Here is a 19323-nt window from a genome sequence, read left to right as displayed (position 1 = left end):
AGGAAGAGAGAGTCTATTAGCGACAGTTTCTACAACACGGATGCCATGCTGAACAGATAATGGATGCGAGCATAGTACGAGCTCAGACACATTGTAACAAGATTCGCAATTCATGGATTTCACCGCCGAATATGTATCAGGAAGTTCTTCCATCAGCTCGGCCATGAGCGTAGATGTGTATTGTGTAACAATCAGTGTGATACGTACCATGCTTTGGAGTGCAACAAGAGGACAGTATCTCTGGTTCAGTTCTGCCTAGCTGCAAACGGAGAATAATGGACTAGTGTGGGGTTCACCCAGAACGCTTTACCTACTAGTATTTAATATCATGCCCATTGGGCGCTTTACATTGTATTATTAAAATAAGACATATATACATATAGAGCTATACTGTACAGATTAAATAGAAAAACCCTCATTTGGAAACCAGAAGGAAGAGAGATAGGCACAACCTACATGGGCAGTGGAAATGAAGAAGATTATGCACTGTATTTCATAATTTATTTCTTTGTTTATCCATTAGCTTATTTATTTGTTTGCTTGTTTCTGTGTTTATTTATTTATTCATTCATTTACTTAGTTACTGTATTTGTTTACTTATTTATTCAATTACACTACCGATACTTTTTTTTTTGCATGTCATTTAGTATTAAATTGTACTGTAATATACGTATATTACCTTGTAAAATCCATACTGTTTTTCACTTATATTTAAAGAAATTGTAATTTTGCATGTGAAGCTTATTTAGAATTAAGTTTATTTGTATTACATTGTATGTTATGTCATTTTTCTTGTGTACTGACAACACCATGAATACGGTACTTGTAATTCTATCGGTTAATAAAGATCTAACCTAATCTATTTATTTGCATTTATTCATTCACACGTTTATTTATGTCCTCTCTAGATACCGGTATGCATTGTATTGGTCATATCTGAATTGAAAATGAAACACTATCACAAATCTCTATCACTGAACTATCACCTTGTGCTGAAAACAAAAATTTACACAAATAATAATATACCAGTAAACCTTAATTCTGTGTTCAGAAGAAATATACAGAGCTGTGAAAATTATTAGAATAATCTTAATTTTAAAGGTTTTTTAATAGTTCCTTCACAAATATTAATTGAATTGATGAATATTGGTATATATTACTATACTGATGTAGGATATATTTACTACTAACAATGCCGGAAAGCATTGTTGTACATTGGTATTTTTCTTATTTTACGATTGTTATGGGAATTCAGAAATTATTATATTATGTTGGCGGAATTGGAAATATAAAAAATTATATGCACAAAACAGATGTATACGTTCATTTGAACCTTCACAATAATGTAAACGCAAAGAACAATTTGTTTAAAGTATTTCTTAATTAATTTTTGATGTTCCCAATTCCGCCAACATAATATAATAATTTCTGAATTCCCATAACAATTGTAAAATAAGAAAAATACCAATGTACAACAATGCTTTCCGGCATTGTTAGTAGTAAATATATCCTACATCAGTATAGTAATATTATATACCAATATTCATCAATTCAATGAATATTTGTGAAGGCACTATTAAAAAACCTTTAAAATTAAGATTATTCTAATAATTTTCACACCTCTGTATAATGTTCTTGCACTAAATTTTCCTAATCAAACGTCCATTTCTTTGCCAGGAAATTACTAAAATACGCACAAAATATAGATTAAAAAATGAATACCAGTATAACAGAAAATATGACACTGACCTTCATAATGCGAAGTTCCATTCATCACGATCCTTGGATTCCCAGATAAGTATCCATGTAATAATTCTTGTATGATGACACAGAAACACACTTCAGTCATACAGAAATCTTCTTCACTTCATATCACACGTAAAAAAATTTAATTCATAAACACGAGTATCTTGAAGTCCAAAGTTTTTGAACTTGAAGAGGGAAAAGTGTGGGAAATTGATACCAGTACTTTAAATCGGGAAGCAGGAAATGCTAACATAAATTCTCTAAATTTCGGGAAATCCCGCAAAAATTGAAAAATCTAGCAACTGGTGGTGGTGATGATTGGTGGCCATGTTGGTGATAGAGATAATGGACAGTAATAGTGATGGTGATGGTGTTATGCAGGTGGTGGTGGTGATGGTAGAGCTAATTGTGGTAATGACAGTAACAGTAGTTACGACAGTAACAGTATTAGTAGCTGGTATGGCATACCTTTAATAAGACTGATAAAATGTGCATTTAATTATCTTTATATACAGTTATTTCGACCCTAAACTTGGTTTTTGTATCACTATACAAGTAATAAATTGTATTTTGGATGTTTTAAATTAAAAATTACATGAGGCAAAAAATTTAAATTCAAGATTTATAGTTAGGTTTGCTGGACTATCGAGTCTGCTAAGTGATGCTGAGAAACTCTTGACTGTCGATAGTTTTATGCCTGCTCAAGGTTCATAATAGATGATCGAGAACTTCTAGCTGTAACAAGGGAGAGATTACACTGAATTTAATCTGTTTCTTCTAGAAATACTCGTTTTTCTTAAAACAGATCTAAAAATCTCGTTCCTAGTGCTTTCCTAGTCGTTTTACCACCTCACCAAAACTGACATGGTTCCTGCAAATAAAAATAACACAATATCAGCACCTTTGGTAAGTTAACCTATAACAATATCAGAAAGTTACATAGAATATATGAACAAAACTTTGTAATAATAATAATAATAATAATAATAATAATAATAATAATAATAATAATAATAATAATAATAACAACAACACTTTATTGTCCTTAATTTATTTATTTCATTGGGTTATTTTACGACGCTGTATCAACAACTCAGGTTATTTAGCACCTGAATGAAATGAAGGTGACAATGCCGGTGAAATGAGACCGGGGTCCAGCATTGAAAGTTACGCAGCATTTGCTCGTATTCGGTTGAGGAAAAACCCCAGAAAAAACCTCAACCAGGTAACTTGCCCCGACCGGGATTCGAACCTGGGCCATCTGGTTTCTGGCTTTCTGTTAATGTACCTATAGTAACGAATAAGTCACACAGAATTGTGTGCACTCAAAGTTGGGTTTCTGGCGTCTTGTCAGCCCATTTGAGTTATGTGGATATAAAGGGAAGAATTGTAACGGGGTCGTGGATAGTTCCTCGGGTAGCTCAGTCGGTAGAGCACTCGTGTGCTAAGCGAAGGGTCCCGGGATCGATACCCAGTCCCGGTAGAAAATTTCCCTTGAAATTATTCAAGCCTGCTTCACGGGGAACTTCTACCTAAAGCCAGATTTGTATAACTGTTAAGTTACTTAAATTAATAAATAACTACTTCACTGTGTTAACATTTTAAACAATGATGTTACTGCCTGTTTGACTAGTTTCGATGGTATTTCGAGCAGATAATGAAAGTAATATCCAAACTAGTCAATCAGGTACAATAACATGATTATTTAAAATGCTAGGCCAGTGAAGTCATTATCTATTAATCTAAATAATTTAATAGTTAATCAGCAATTATAAATTTTGATACAGCTACACTTTTTTTTGTCTGCCATCTGCCTTTGTGAAGAATCAATTAGTGCTAGGTACTATAATTTTGATAATCATGAAGAGTTATTAGAATGGAAATATTAGAATAATGGTATTAGAGAATGGAAACAATTACCTCATGGATGTATACAACTCAGTAGACATTTACAACTAGATTCATTACTTTTTGCAGATGATTTAGCTCTGGTGGCATCTTCAGATGAATTACAACGTTCAATTTTTAATTTTAACAAAATTGGAATTAAATTTGATACAAAAATCAATTAAAAAAAAACTAAAATTATGGCCTTCTGGGGAAAATACCCTGTACCTAGCAAAATATATTTAGATTAAAAACTATTGGAAAGAGTAAATTATTTTACATATCTCAGATACACATTATCCTTTTTCAATGAAGTAGACATTTCACAGAAAATTTCTAAACAGCCTACACAAAAAAAAATGGAAATAATTAACAACATTATGAAACCTTCCCTAGTACAAAGGCAAGCTCGAATTCGCCTTTACAAGACCTTGACGAGACCTGTACTTTGTTATGGCAGTGAGGCATGGACACTGAGGAGGAAAGACGAAAGCAGAATAACGGCTAATGAAATAAAATGTATGAGATATAAAGAGGGATATACGAAATGGGATCACAAACACAATGAAAATGTAATGGAAGAATTACAATTAGAACCTGTAATTAATCACGTAACTTAAAACATTATCGGAACAAATGGATAAATCATGTGTACAGATAGGATCCCAAAAGTCATGCTCCACTATCGTCCAAACGGGAAGAGATCTCTCGGTCGTCCAAAGAAGCGCTGGATTGAAAATTCAACTGTGAGATCGTAACAGGCCTTATGCCCTAATACTTGAAGGGTAGAAGAAGATGAAGGATTATTAAGTGACATAATTCTGATACAACTATACATTTTGACTTGCATATTTAGTCCTGAAGAGACTCGTGAAGGATCAATAATTAGTACTATAATTTTGATAGATGTACACATTAGGACATATTATATCTGGTCTAGAAGGAACTCGTAAAGGGTCAATTAGCGCTATTGATAGATATACGGTAAGTATTATGATATACCAGTACCTACAACTGGTCCTGAAATAGGGTGATCAGATTCCCAAAATAACAAAACGGGACACTTATTAAAGTTGACATGAATCAATATTTTATCTAAACATTCATTATTACTTGTGTTTATATAATGTCAGTGAGCAATAAGGTCCAGTTTTATTTATTTTAAAGTAATGAACACTACACTGTTTACAATAACTAAGCTATAATAATTATGCAAGTATATAATAGAGTAGCATGCATACTTGGCTAAAGTTATTGTTAACAATTGTTTATATTGCAACTAGTCTGGATTAATTAGCTTAACTTATCTGTTTAAAAATACTTAAGGTTAATTGACCTTACGTTATATCCATATCACTATATTCTGAACTTGTTTCATAACAAAATTTTTTGCCTCATATTAACTTCTAACTATTTTAACATTCTCCATGAAAATCAATCTGTACAATCAGCATCATATTTCTTTGATGAGTACTTTTGCTCTAGAAGTGTTAGCCTTTCTTTCAGGAAACTATAAAAGTCCATGCAAGACGCATTATTGAAATGACATTTTGTGTTTAACATGGCCTTTATTAAATTCATTACAGTGACATCTGATGAAAACAGTATAGATTTAATCAATGTTTTGCGTGATTATTAAATAAAATAAAAGAAAAATAAATATTTTAACAATAATGTAGGGAAATTTAAAAAAAAATGGGACTTTTGGCATCCTGAGCATACTTTTCTTGGGAGAGGACAAGAGACTGAAAAATGAGACAATCCTGTCTGGTGACCCTATCCTGAAAGGACTTGTGAAGGGTCTTGAATAGAACATTTCTGAGACTGAACTGTTAAATTATATTCGTACAAACATTGTCTTAGTTATAATGGAATATAATTGAACTGTTATACAACTGTAAGTCATTAATTTAGTGTATTATCTCTTTACTATTGTTTATTGTTTCAAAATCATGTACTTGATCTGTAACTCTGAGTCATTTCTTGCATACCTATTACATTTTATTGTTACTAAATCATGTACGGCATTTAATTTGCAATCTAATAAAATTTTCAAGTCATCTTGACTACCTCTCTACTATTGTTTATTGTTTCTAAATCATGCGTTTAATCTGTAACTGTAAGTCACTTTTTATTACTTCTTTGCTGTTTATTATTGTTTCTAAATCATTTTTGTATTGTCTCTTCACTATTGTTTACCGTTTCTAAATAGCTTATTCAATCTTTAATTATTATTTGTGTTATCCATTCCCTATCGTTTATTGCTTCTAACTCATGCATGTAATTTGTAACTGTAAATCATTACTTGTCATTCATTTAGTGTTCTGCCAAGGTGCAGATCTTTCACTGCAGACCCAGCTTTCTCCAATCTTTCCTGTTTTCTGCCTTCCTCTTTGTCTCCTCATATGATCCATATATCTTAATGTCGTCTATCATCCGATATCTTCTTCTGCCCCAAATTCTTCTCCCGTTCACCATTCCTTCCAGTACACCTTTCAATAGGCAGTTTCTTCTCAGCCAGTGAAGCAACCAATTCCTTTTTCTCTTCCTGATCAGTTTCAGCATCATTCTTTCTTCACCCACTCTTTCCAGCACAGCTTCATTTCTATTCTGTCTGTTTACTTCATACGTTCCATTCTTCTCCATATCCACATTTCAAATGCTTCTATTCGTTTCTCTTCACTTCGTCGTAATGTCCATGTTTCTGCCCCACACAATGCCACACTCCATACAAAGCACTTCACTCGTCTCTTCTTTAGTTCTTTTTCCAGAGGTCCGCAGAAGATGCTCCTTTTTCTATTAAAAGCTTCCTTGGCCATTGCTATCCTCCTTTTGACTTCCTGGCAGCAGCTCATGTTACTGTTTATAGTACACCCCAAGTATTTGAACCTGTCCACTTGCTCTACTGCCTCATTTTAGAATTCTCAAGTTCATCTTCTGTATTTTTCTTCCTATGACCATGCTCTTCGTCTTATTTGCATTCATCTTCATCCCATATTGCTCATAGCTATCATTTAGCTCCAGTAGCATAACCTTTAGTATCATCTCCTCTTTTGCTAACAACGCCATATCATCAGCAAATCTCATGGCACTTCATTATTCTTCCTCCTGCTATCAATTCTTCCATATCCTGAAAACAGTTCTTTACTAAATCCTCCAAGTAGATGTTGAATACGGTAGGTGATAAAGGACATCCTTGACTTACTCCTCTCCCAATTTCAATTCCTTCTGACATTTCTTCTCTTATTTTGCTTCGACTTGTTGTTTCATATAAAGATTACTGAACAGTCTTCTCTCTTTCTAATTCACACCAAATTTATTTAGGATCCCCATCAGTTTACTCCAATCCACTAAGTCAAAAGCCTTTTCTAAGTCAGTACTGTATTATCCTTTTATTCCTTTTTATTATTTCTGAATCATATATTAACTTGAAACTGAAAGTCAATACTTGCTTTATCATCTTACTATTGATTATTGCTTTTAAATCTAGTATTTAATTTGCAACTGAGAGTCATTTCTTGTATTATCTCTTTCACATTGTTTATTAGTTTTAAATCATGTATTTAATCTATAACTGGAAGTCATTTCTTCTATTATTCCTTTACTATAATTTAAATGTTTCTACATCAGACATATAATTTGTAGGCTCCCTAACTATAACCAATTCCTTTTGAAATATTATTCCTTTCCTATTCTTTATTGATTATAAAACATGCATTTAATTTGCAACCAACTATAACCCTAATGTACGGTACCTCAGGGTAAAATAGGGTTTCAAAATTTTGGTAATAAAAAAACCTGATTGCTTTCACTGCCACATTTATTAAAGATTTAATTATGAATTCCTATATCGAAGGTTCAATTTTGTGCTGTTAGATCATTCTGCTCATGGCTAACAAACATAAATGCTTTAGTGCAAGAAAGACTCATGAATGAGGACCGACCATAATAATAAAATTATACCAACTTTATTGTTTTAATTATCTGATATTAATATTTATGGTTAATAATGATGATAATTATATTATTATTATTATTATTATGATTATTATTATTATTATTATTATTATTATTATTATTAAATACACAATAAAGACTTTTATGATTTTTACAATAAACCTGATATTGTGGCCAGAATATTACTTTCGCAATGAAAAAAATTTAAAATATTTGTGGAAATTTAGTGGAATCTATGCCAGATCGTGTCATTGATGTAATGAGAAACAAGGGAGACCACACAAATTACTGAGATACGTTGAACATCTATTTTATTTCGGAAAACATATTATGTGTCTTTCTCGTGTTAAATTTTACATTACCTTGTTAACATGTTTCAGCCTGTTATTGGCCATCTGTGTAATCAAGATGTACGTACCGGTACCCATTTTATCCTGTACTCGTAGTTAGCATATTCAACTTACTCGGATTAATAATTTACACTCTATTGTACAACCAACTGATAATAACAACAATCCAGGTTGCCAGGCGACGATGGGAAACAAAATACATGAGAACACCATGACTGAGATGTATAAATTAATATAATTCAACATTCTTTCAAATGTATCATAATATAGGTATGTCTGTGGGTAGGAGCGTCATTTGAAATTTCAAAGAGAAGGTGATGTGTGAAACATAAAATACATTTAACACTGATTTTAAACTTCCTTCTCAATAATTAAAACATTAAAATGTACACAGTATAAAATATACAGTATTAAAAATACTTAATTAGTTAAAACTCGTGTTACCTAGACATGTTGCAGGACTTTGCCGCCCTATCTTCCGTAGCTACTGAACCAGATCAGCTGTTGTTCTTGCTGGCGTCTCGTACCGATGTATATCTCTCTCAGTATGTAAATTGACGTGTTTTTTTTTTTTTTTTTTTTTTTTTTTTTTTTTTTTTTTTTTTTTAAATGTCATTGAAATAAATACCGGGGAAAATTTCAGTATACCTTATCTCACTGACAACAATTATCTTAAAATACTGTGTTTGTCGAATGGGCATCACCATGCTTACGAAAAGGCACTAATTTATTTTGTGTGCACAAGGTTGGAATTTTGAAAGAAGAGGGAAATGAAGGTAACAGTGTTCTGAAATTTATCCAAAAGACGGGAAGACTCTCAATGAGCTGAATGGTTACCTGTACGTCCATTACACACAGAAATCGGCTTACCTTGCCAACATTGCTTGGTTGGTCTTGAGGGTGTAGGCCTATATAATTGTTATGAAAACGTAACTACTAAAACATAAAAAGATTCAATATCGTGTTTAATTGTTGCTGTAACTGATTCACAAACTCAACCATAACGATTATACTAGGTATACCGGTACTATATCTATTTTATAAAATATTAACTGCATATATTCACATAAACATGTCTTCTAAATTACACATATTCTGCAGTCTAGATGCTTTCTGTTAGTTATTTGTTTTTTGCCACTTCTGTGTAAGTTTGTCAATTGTTTCAAAGCGTTGGCATGTATTGTACTTGCTTTTCGCGGTCTTTTTTTTTTTTTTTCCACGTTTGCGTAACTTTAGTGTATGTAGTTCTAATAACAGTTATTTCAATTTGGTATTGTTGAGTTACAGAAAATATTGTGTTATTTTTTATACCGGTACTTTTCGTATTTAAGAACTTTTTATTCTTTCAATTTGAGGTTGCCCTAATGTTTCAACTAAGACTGTGCTTTTCCTTAATTATTTGAAGTAGCTAGGGGCCTACTTCATTCTGAGTTTCGTACAAGTAAGTATCTTTGTGCTAAGCAGGTAAGGATTCCAAATTAAAAATATATTATCATAATAATTTTACTTTACGCGATTTATTAACTTTCTTGGAGGAGCTATGTCATGTGAATTTCACTGTTTATTGCCAATATACCGGTACTGTATGTTTGATTTTTGTAAATTCTCTTATGAAGAAGATCAGATCAATTTTTGGATAACATTCAGAACACGGTTACCTTCATTTCCTTGTTCCTTCAAAATTCCAACCTTGTGCACACAAAATACATCATTGGCACTTTTTTTTTTAATATAAAGGAGTTGCCGGTGGTTACCGATACAATAGTAGCCATTGGATCCGAGCGAAGGCAATAGATTTTAAAGGCCGGTAAAATCCTCCAGGAAAGAAATGTAGTCGGTGTTGTAGATTCGTGGCACGCAAAAGAATCCTGATAGCTCCATGGCAGGTTTTGTTTGCCATTTTTTGCCAACTTCAGTGCTGGATTAACACCAATAGCAAAGCTAGCATAATAATTTTTTTTCAGTTTTCCCAGGTACAGTTTTGTAGCTCCCGGACGCTTATTTTGATAGCAATAATTGAATGGGTACAAGTTTCTAGGTCGAATTGTGTGGCTATGCTGAATTCAAGATACGAAAAATATTGAGGTAAATAAAAGGATGAAGTTTTACTACCTCCCATGCCAACGTACCAAATCATACGTGTTCTCCAATTGGCTAGTGATGACGTACGCGCTGGAAATTAGTTCGCAATTCCTTATCGTGATGAGCGTAATGTTGATCGTTAGAAGTGAAATATGTTACAATCATGAACTGAGATTCGTGATATGTTCAGAGTGCAGATATGAGTTATCACAAATCCATTCTCACAAAAATAATATTACGGTAGACGGGCTTCCTTGAGGCTTTAGGCCAAGCAACTAGAGCCTGCGTCACAACGTAACATAACCTATACCATTTCGCATGTAATGCCGATACTTGTTTCGCTCTTTCGTAACCCTACAAAGATATCTCTCCTATACGTGCCTAAACATTACTAACATTATTATACTGAACAGTGAACAGAAACACTTGTCAGTGTAGAGATCGGAGGCTGTGCTGTAACGTGATGGACTCTACACAGGCAAGCCAGCGAATAGGCATTAATAAGAATGGACGCTGAACGAAAATCCCGGTTCTGTTTTTTGTGCGCATGCGCTAGGTTAGCGTTTGATTTCATTTTTAAGCGCTAGATGTCAGTATAATCGAGAACCCGCGAATGGTGGAACGACAATTCCTATTTCTGCAAGTCTGCTAAAAGTAGTTGTTATCGATTGCTGGTGTGATATCAGCGTCAACTCTAGGGAAGAGAGGCAGAACCTCACGCTGATGTCGGTAGGCCTACAGCTGGTTTGAAGATCATTGAAATAAGCCACTGCTACATCAAAGGTACCGACGCGCAGTGTCCATACTTATAATTCCTTATACGCTGGGCAAGCAGTATTAAAGGTGCATCTACACTACACGGTTCAATTTTCCATGTGTGTATGTATGCAATCTGGAAAGAATATTGAAAGAATCGAGTAGAAAACGCACATTCAATTAAGATGTATGCAGTTTTTGTGTCTACATGGTGCGCCGTGTCATTTTCAGTACTATATATTAAATATCAATTCAATACTTGATTCTCAAAATTGTGGTTGAATACTCCATATGCACTTGTATTTGCGAACATCTTCCATAAAGGTAATCGTACTTGTCGCCATCTTCAGCTTTAAAGGTCCACCATCACCAATCAAAACAATTTTCAGTTGATTCATTGCCACCTGAAACATCAGCTGCTCGCTACATGCTACTGTTGAACGAAATAACGCACAATATATTTCAATTGCTGCATGCGTTCTCATTTTTAGTGCAAAAAGACATGCACAATTGAGTAGGTTTTGTTCACTCTTGCATGCATTGCTTGAATGCGTAAAGTTGAAAGAAAAGTTGAACGTTGTAGAGCAGATGCACTTTTATAGAATTCAATGCCTTGAAACTAATTTCCATATTAACAGACTGTACCGAACGCACGTGGAGAGTTCGCGCGCTTCAATAAGATGAAAAATCACTTACTTATCATAGCGGGGCAATACATTTCGCATCAAATGTTTGTTTACCTCAATATTTTTCTTATCTGGAATTCAGTAGTAAGAGGAATTCAAATACGCTGTAGTTATGAGGAAATTAAATAGAGAATGCGGGTTTTCGGGTTGATGAACGAGCAAAGTACAGTAGAAGGAATAGGGATGATTTAAATCTTGACAATTTACTAAAAAATGGTTATTTTGTAATCTAATGCGATACTCCCATGTCATCGTTTATTTTAAATTGAAATTAACAAAGCCTATAAACAGGTGTTTACGCTATCGACACTACTTCAGATCCATCGAAGCCTGTCTTCTACTGTAGTTCGGGATAATTGCAGTAGGGTCGTTACATCAGCGATGCAAATAACATTGAAGTGACTGTCTGCGCAAGCTGTTAAAAGAACCGACATAGTGGAAGCTGTAATGATAAGAGTATTTTAACTTAACTTTAGTTATAAAAATGTTTTTATCTAAGTAATAATTTTATGTTGTTTGTAAATAGAAATAAAGCAAATCTGTGAAGTATTTACAGGTTGTCGAAGATGTTATTTGTGCCACCGTTCCATATAAATCATTTTTGACAATGAAGAGCATGACATTTCAACTTGAACATGAATTGTGTGTTTTTGGAGAGAAATAAAATGGGTTTTCTTAGTAATCATAAAATTGAGTGACGTGTTACAGAATGTAGTGTTGGAAAATGGACAAAATGAAAGAAAGTTTAATTGCTAAGGCATTAATAGCCAGCCGTGTTTTGGACCGAGAAACGTGTGCAAGCAGAATAGAAATAGCTGTAAGGTTTGTATTTTAGTAAAATGTTTGTTTGAGAGTAAATATGTGTCTTTCAACGTTTCAAGTTGTGTAGTCAGTATTTTGTAATAATGCGTGATACATTTTGTTTAAGCAAGGCTTATTATTAGACGAAATTAATCGTAATATAATAATGTTGATAATGGCAGAATATACAGCTTGTATTTGTTATACATGTAATGAAGACCTAATCGTAGAAGTTTTTAACTTCACTTTGATTCTATGATGGCATAGTGATACTCTATTCGATTAAGGTAGTGCATTACTGTATATGTCTAATGCCACTTATTTGAGGTTAGTATCGTATTTTTTTGTATAAGACTGGAATAATGTACTAATAGCCTATATAATAAAAGTCCTGGCAACGTGGAGCTTATTACTAAATAACATTCTTTGAGCAAATGTGAAGGAATGAAGGGAGATTCTCCAGAAGAACTACACTACATTATTAAAGGAGACATCTCCCTTCCCCCCCCCTCTACTAATTACCAACATAACATGCATGAAGTCCAGGACGAATTACTAGGGAAATGGCCCATTTTCCTAGTATTACATCCTGGACCTCTCGAGTATTACATAGGTGACAAGTGGAGGTGGGGACTTACAGCAGTGCATTAGAATATATAGGTAATTATCAAACGATTTTTATGTTGAAAGTATTTGTGGCTACTAACTAAAACCACGTGTTTGTCACTATTTACATCTCACAAAAGCCAGTGAAGCAAAAAGCAATTGTGCCTCTTTCAGTGTAGCTTTCCTGGAGAATTGCTGCGCGTTTTCTTTATGCTGGTATCCAGTATTTATAAATAATTACCCTACAAGGTTTTATTAACTTACTATACCACAAATAGGCTTACTGTACCACAAATAGGCTTTTAGTTGCCAAAGGTAGACTCTCACTTTATGTTATAGACATGTGGACAATTCGTCTCTTATAAGGTGGTTTGAATAGGTACTTATAATGATTCATAATAAATGTCCATGATTATTTATTTTAATGGCACCATGGGTTTACCGTATCCATCATCCTATTTTCATGAAAAACAGCTGTTAGATGTAGAGATATATTAGTTTGGTGTTACTGTGTTTGATCATCTGCATTGACAATTCAATACTTTGAAACGGCTTTGTTTTGCAGATGTGTACTGGAAGGAGAGAAACAGTCAGTGACAGTTGGCTGGACTTTGCTGAACCACTTGAAGCAGTCACAACCGGACTTGGTGAGGGAAGTTCTGGATGTGTCATCGATCGAGGAATGGCTGACTTTGGACAAAGCATCCCTCAACAGAGCCGAGGTGGCACTCCTTGTTGCTTGGTACTTGAGTCTGGATTCCTCCAAAGGTGTGTCAAATTCTGGTATTCATATGTTCAAGATGTTTGCTCCCTTCCTCTAGAATGTTACTTATGAATATATTATTTTGTGTTGTTTTTCACTTTCTCGTTGTAAGAAGTATAATAGTAGTAGGTCCTTTTACTCCCTGGTGGAGCATAGGGAATCAATGAGAGATCTCCATTGGACACAATTGGCAGCAATAGTCTTGACCTCATTCCACACTCTTCCGGTGCTCTCAACCTCTTCTCTCACAGATCTCCTCCATGTGCCTCTTGGGCATCCCACTATTTGGGCTCCATGGGGATTCCACTGTAATGCTTGTCTTTCAATGGCCTCCCTCAATTTCCTTAAGAAATGTCCTATCCACCTCCACTTGCGCCTTCTAATTTGTAGTTCAATTGGATCTTCATCTGCCAATCTCCATAGATTTTTATTACTTATTATTACTGGCCAAAAAATGTTCAAAATTCTTCACAGGCATCTAAAGGTTTGCAATTTTGCATTGATGGCTCTATTTAAGAACCAAGTCTCTGATCCGCAAAGAAGAACAGCTTTGACGTTATTTCTAAAAAATTTTAATTTGGTGTTTCTGGAGATATATTTATTTCTCCAGACAGGGTAAAGTTGTACAAATATAACATTCACTGTCTTAATTCTGTTTATAACATCCTCTGATATTCCTCCTGATTGAGTGAGTATACTTCTGAGATAAGTAAATGAGTTCACAGGTTCTTTAATTTAATTTATTGGTCTGTGCCCTGCGACACAGAATAGCTCACAATAACATTTAAAATGAAAAATTATGTAAACAGGTTTCAGACAAAATTGATTAAGACATGAGAAAAAAAATAGAACCAAATATAATTTAAATTGAATGTACACCATAAAGATGCTGACGAAATATCGCTACAGAAAATTGTATTATCATGGTGATGATGGCATCTTGAAGATCTCTCGTCAGCTTGTATTTTTCCCTCCACTTTACAAAAGCTTTCGGAATGGTGCCTCTCGTTCCGAAGAAGAGACCGGTAACTGTGATTTTTTCTATGTTGTATTTCGCCGATAGGTACTGAATCGTGGGCTCGTAGATTTTCTTTTTCTCTTCGTTCACTTCAGATGGTTGAGTGGCTGAGATTTCAAATCTGATGGTAGGATCAATTATTTCGGCTGTCTGTTTATTTCTATTTATAGCTATGATATCGATCCTACGATTGCTTCCACCATCAGCAATACAATGAACTTCCTCGTGAACGTCTAGATTTTTGGATCGAAGTGCATCTGCGATCATAGAACGTATGATGTTGTGACGTTTTATTCTGAGTACTTCTCCCTGTGGGCAACTCCCAAGGACATGTGGTAAAGTTTCATACTCACTGCAGTGTCTACAGTGGACCAACCAAAAGCTGATGAATTATGATATTGCAAAAAAAAAAAATCTGAATTTTCACAGAAATACAAAGCCTTCGCAAAACTATACTGTAATGGTAACTAAGTAACAATAAGTGCACTGTAATGGGTCTATTTCAGTATAGTTTTATGTTATGAGGAATGGTTTCCCTAGCTACAAGTTTCTGTGTGGGAATTCTAACTTTCAGGGCCTAACAACAATAGCTGTAAATACAACAAAAAAACACTTCTTTCTTGGCGCTACAGCTCATGGTAACTAAGTAACAATAAGTGCACTGTAATGGGTCTATTTCAGTATAGTTTTATGTTATGAGGAATGGTTTCCCTAGCTACAAGTTTCTGTGTGGGAATTCTAACTTTCAGGGCCTAACAACAATAGCTGTAAATACAACAAAAAAACACTTCTTTCTTGGCGCTACAGCTCATGGTAACTAAGTAACAATAAGTGCACTGTAATGGGTCTATTTCAGTATAGTTTTATGTTATGAGGAATGGTTTTCCTAGCTACAAGTTTCTGTGTGGGAATTCTAACTTTCAGGGCCTAACAACAATAGCTGTAAATACAACAAAAAAACACTTCTTTCTTGGCGCTACAGCTCATGGTAACTAAGTAACAATAAGTGCACTGTAATGGGTCTATTTCAGTATAGTTTTATGTTATGAGGAATGGTTTCCCTAGCTACAAGTTTCTGTGTGGGAATTCTAACTTTCAGGGCCTAACAACAATAGCTGTAAATACAACAAAAAACACTTCTTTCTTGGCGCTACAGCTCATGGTAACTAAGTAACAATAAGTGCACTGTAATGGGTCTATTTCAGTATAGTTTTATGTTATGAAGAATGGTTTCCCTAGCTACAAGTTTCTGTGTGGGAATTCTAACTTTCAGGGCCTAACAACAATAGCTGTAAATACAACAAAAAACACTTCTTTCTTGGCGCTACAGCTCATTGTAACAATAAGTGCACTGTAATGGGTCTATTTCAGTATAGTTTTATGTTATGAAGAATGGTTTCCCTAGCTATAAGTTTCTGTGTGGGAATTCTAACTTTCAGGGCCTAACAACAATAGCTGTAAATACAACAAAAAACACTTCTTTCTTGGCGCTACAGCTCATTGTAACAATAAGTGCACTGTAATGGGTCTATTTCAGTATAGTTTTATGTTATGAAGAATGGTTTCCCTAGCTATAAGTTTCTGTGTGGGAATTCTAACTTTCAGGGCCTAACAACAATAGCTGTAAATACAACAAAAAAACACTTCTTTCTTGGCGCTACAGCTCATGGTAACTAAGTAACAATAAGTGCACTGTAATGGGTCTATTTCAGTATAGTTTTATGTTATGAGGAATGGTTTCCCTAGCTACAAGTTTCTGTGTGGGAATTCTAACTTTCAGGGCCTAACAACAATAGCTGTAAATACAACAAAAAACACTTCTTTCTTGGCGCTACAGCTCATGGTAACTAAGTAACAATAAGTGCACTGTAATGGGTCTATTTCAGTATAGTTTTATGTTATGAAGAATGGTTTCCCTAGCTACAAGTTTCTGTGTGGGAATTCTAACTTTCAGGGCCTAACAACAATAGCTGTAAATACAACAAAAAACACTTCTTTCTTGGCGCTACAGCTCATTGTAACAATAAGTGCACTGTAATGGGTCTATTTCAGTATAGTTTTATGTTATGAAGAATGGTTTCCCTAGCTATAAGTTTCTGTGTGGGAATTCTAACTTTCATGGCCTAACAACAATAGCTGTAAATACAACAAAAAACACTTCTTTCTTGGCGCTACAGCTCATGGTAACTAAGTAACAATAAGTGCACTGTAATGGGTCTATTTCAGTATAGTTTTATGTTATGAGGAATGGTTTCCCTAGCTACAAGTTTCTGTGTGGGAATTCTGACTTTCAGGGCCTAACAACAATAGCTGTAAATACAACAAAAAACACTTCTTTCTTGGCACTACAGCTCATTGTGAACCTTGGCCTCTTCCACGATTTTCCGCCAGTTGTCTCGATCCTGCGAAATTGCTTTCCAATTCCTATATCCCATCTTACATATGTCTTCCTCGACTCCATCCAGCCATCTTATTCTTCGTCGTCCACGGCTTCTTTGGCTCCCAGGATTTCCATTTAATATCCTTTTAGGAATTTCTACGTCATTCATCCGTGCCACATGCCCAGCCCACCTTAATCTTGCTGCTTTTACCATTCTTCTAATAGGCGGATCTTTATAGATGGAATACAACTCATTATTATATTGCCTCCTCCATCTTCATCTCTCGAATACTGGGCCAATTATTTTGCGGAGTATCTTCCTCTCAAAGGCATCCAAATTTCCAGCGTCCTTTTTTGTTAGGGACCACGTCTCAGCAGCATATGCTAGTACAGGTCTTATAAGTGTTTTATAGATAGTTATCTTTGTGGTACGAGATAAAGTTCTTGAACAAAGTAATTTTCTTAAGGTGAAGTAAGCTCTATTGGCAGCCATTAACCTCTGCTTTATTTCATATGCAATATCTTTAGAATGAGTAACTGTTGATCCCAGGTATTTAAACTCATCCACTCTCTCGAAGTCATATCTGCCTATTGTTATTGAGGATGGCATATTCTTGAGGTTTGCCTTTCCACAAGCCATGTATTTAGTTTTCGATTGATTAATAGTCAATCCCATATTCCTTCCTGCCTTTTCTATATTCAAGAATGCATCTTCCATTGCCCTTCTAGATCTTGCCACTATATCTATATCATTGGCGTATGCGAGTATCTGTACTGATTTATAAAATATGGTCCCTCTGCTAAGTAGGTAGATTAGATTTAACAGGGGTGTTCCTTCCGGCCCAAGCACTGCGACCTATAAGATCTATTGCGCATCCCCGTCTTTCATCCCTTTCAGTCCAAAAATTTCAAGTTCTTGATGAATTGTATCAAACTTTGGACTGGGACCTTTGAGATCTCTTCAAGTTTTGGAAAGTGATTCCCAAAGAAGGGAGATCTTTGTTGCGCAAGCGCATTACAAACGCACAGCAGATGAGTTACTGACTCATCTCCTTGTGAACATCTTATACACAGTGGGTCAGTAATAAATCCCATCCTGTATAAGTTTTTCTTCAGGGCACAGTGTCCTGTAAGAAATCCTGTTGCCCAAGAGAGCTGCTTTTTGCTAAGTCTCAGCAGCTCATTCGATTTTGTCCTTGCAAGACCTCTGATAAGGGCCTTGCTGTGATTACAGCCCTTAATTGAGTTCCAGTAACTCATATGTCGTCTGTGAGCCCAATCCCTGATGACCTGCTTAATTGGTCTTGAAGATAGTCCCAACACAGGTTCTGGTCCTATAAATGGGGTCTCAGCTCCATCTTTAGCAGCCTCATCTGCCCTCTCGTTTCCGTGAATCCCTGCATGTCCTGGTACCCACCTCAGATGAACCGAGTTAGTGTTGCCAGTGTCATGAGGGTATTCCGGCACTCCAGTACCAGTTTCGACTTGACCAAAGGCGATTCAATCGCCTTTAGTGCCGCCTGACTATCAGAAAGTATAAGGATGTGTCTACCTGAATAGCCCCTCCTAATACTTTCCCTTACACTGGCTAAGATAGCAAAGACCTCAGCCTGAAAGATAGTGGCGTATTGACCTAGGCTAAAAGAAAGTCTGGTACCATTGCCAAACAATCCAGCCCCGATTCTTGATTTGGTTTTGGAGCCATCAGTATACCAAACTGGGCCCTTATTGTTAACCAGTTTAGTCCGGTCCTTCCATTCACTACGTTCTGGGTAGGTAACTGTGAACGTTTTGTCAAACAAAACCCTTGGTTCTAGGATGTCAGTTTCCATGCTCAGGGCATCCTATCCCAAGGGAGTTTGAGATGATTAAGGTGTTCAACATTGAACACCTTTGTCTGACGGCAAATTCTGTGAAATGCCTTAAGGGCCTCAGCTTCAATCCAAATATGCAGAGGAATGAGTCCTATTAACATTTCAATTGCCGCTGTAGGAGTCGTTCTGAAGGCTCCCGTTACTGAAATGCAGAACACTCTTTGCAACTTGTTGCTAAGTAGGTAACAAAAAACACTATCGTGCAGAAATTAAACTTACATGTTCAGAAATAGACTTATTTTCTCTCTCCCTTATCCTTCTCTTGCAACTTTCTTACACTTTATTTCTCTCGTTCCTCTCTGTATGGGTGTTTTTCTTTTCTGCTTACCATCTGTTTCTCTCTCCTTTTCCTGTTACAAGGTAGCAATAATCACTAGCTGTTTCATGCTTGACTGATATGTTTTTTTGCTTGGTCAC

General features: G+C 35.2%; 1 protein-coding gene across 1 annotated transcript in view; it reads left to right on the top strand.

The window, feature by feature from the left end:
- Positions 1 to 11854: 11854 nt before the first annotated feature.
- The window catches only part of DUBAI (Deubiquitinating apoptotic inhibitor), a 31032-nt gene continuing 23563 nt past the window's right edge, over positions 11855 to 19323 (top strand). The window contains exons 1-2 of the mRNA XM_069830388.1: positions 11855 to 12286; positions 13437 to 13639. Coding sequence (XP_069686489.1) covers positions 12189 to 12286; positions 13437 to 13639 — 301 coding nt within the window. The 5' untranslated portion in view covers positions 11855 to 12188. The remainder of the gene's footprint in view (positions 12287 to 13436; positions 13640 to 19323) is intronic.

This window comes from Periplaneta americana, chromosome 7, assembly GCF_040183065.1.
Source record: "Periplaneta americana isolate PAMFEO1 chromosome 7, P.americana_PAMFEO1_priV1, whole genome shotgun sequence".
Lineage (NCBI taxonomy): Eukaryota > Metazoa > Arthropoda > Insecta > Blattodea > Blattidae > Periplaneta > Periplaneta americana.
This window is presented reverse-complemented; position numbering and strand designations above follow the sequence as displayed.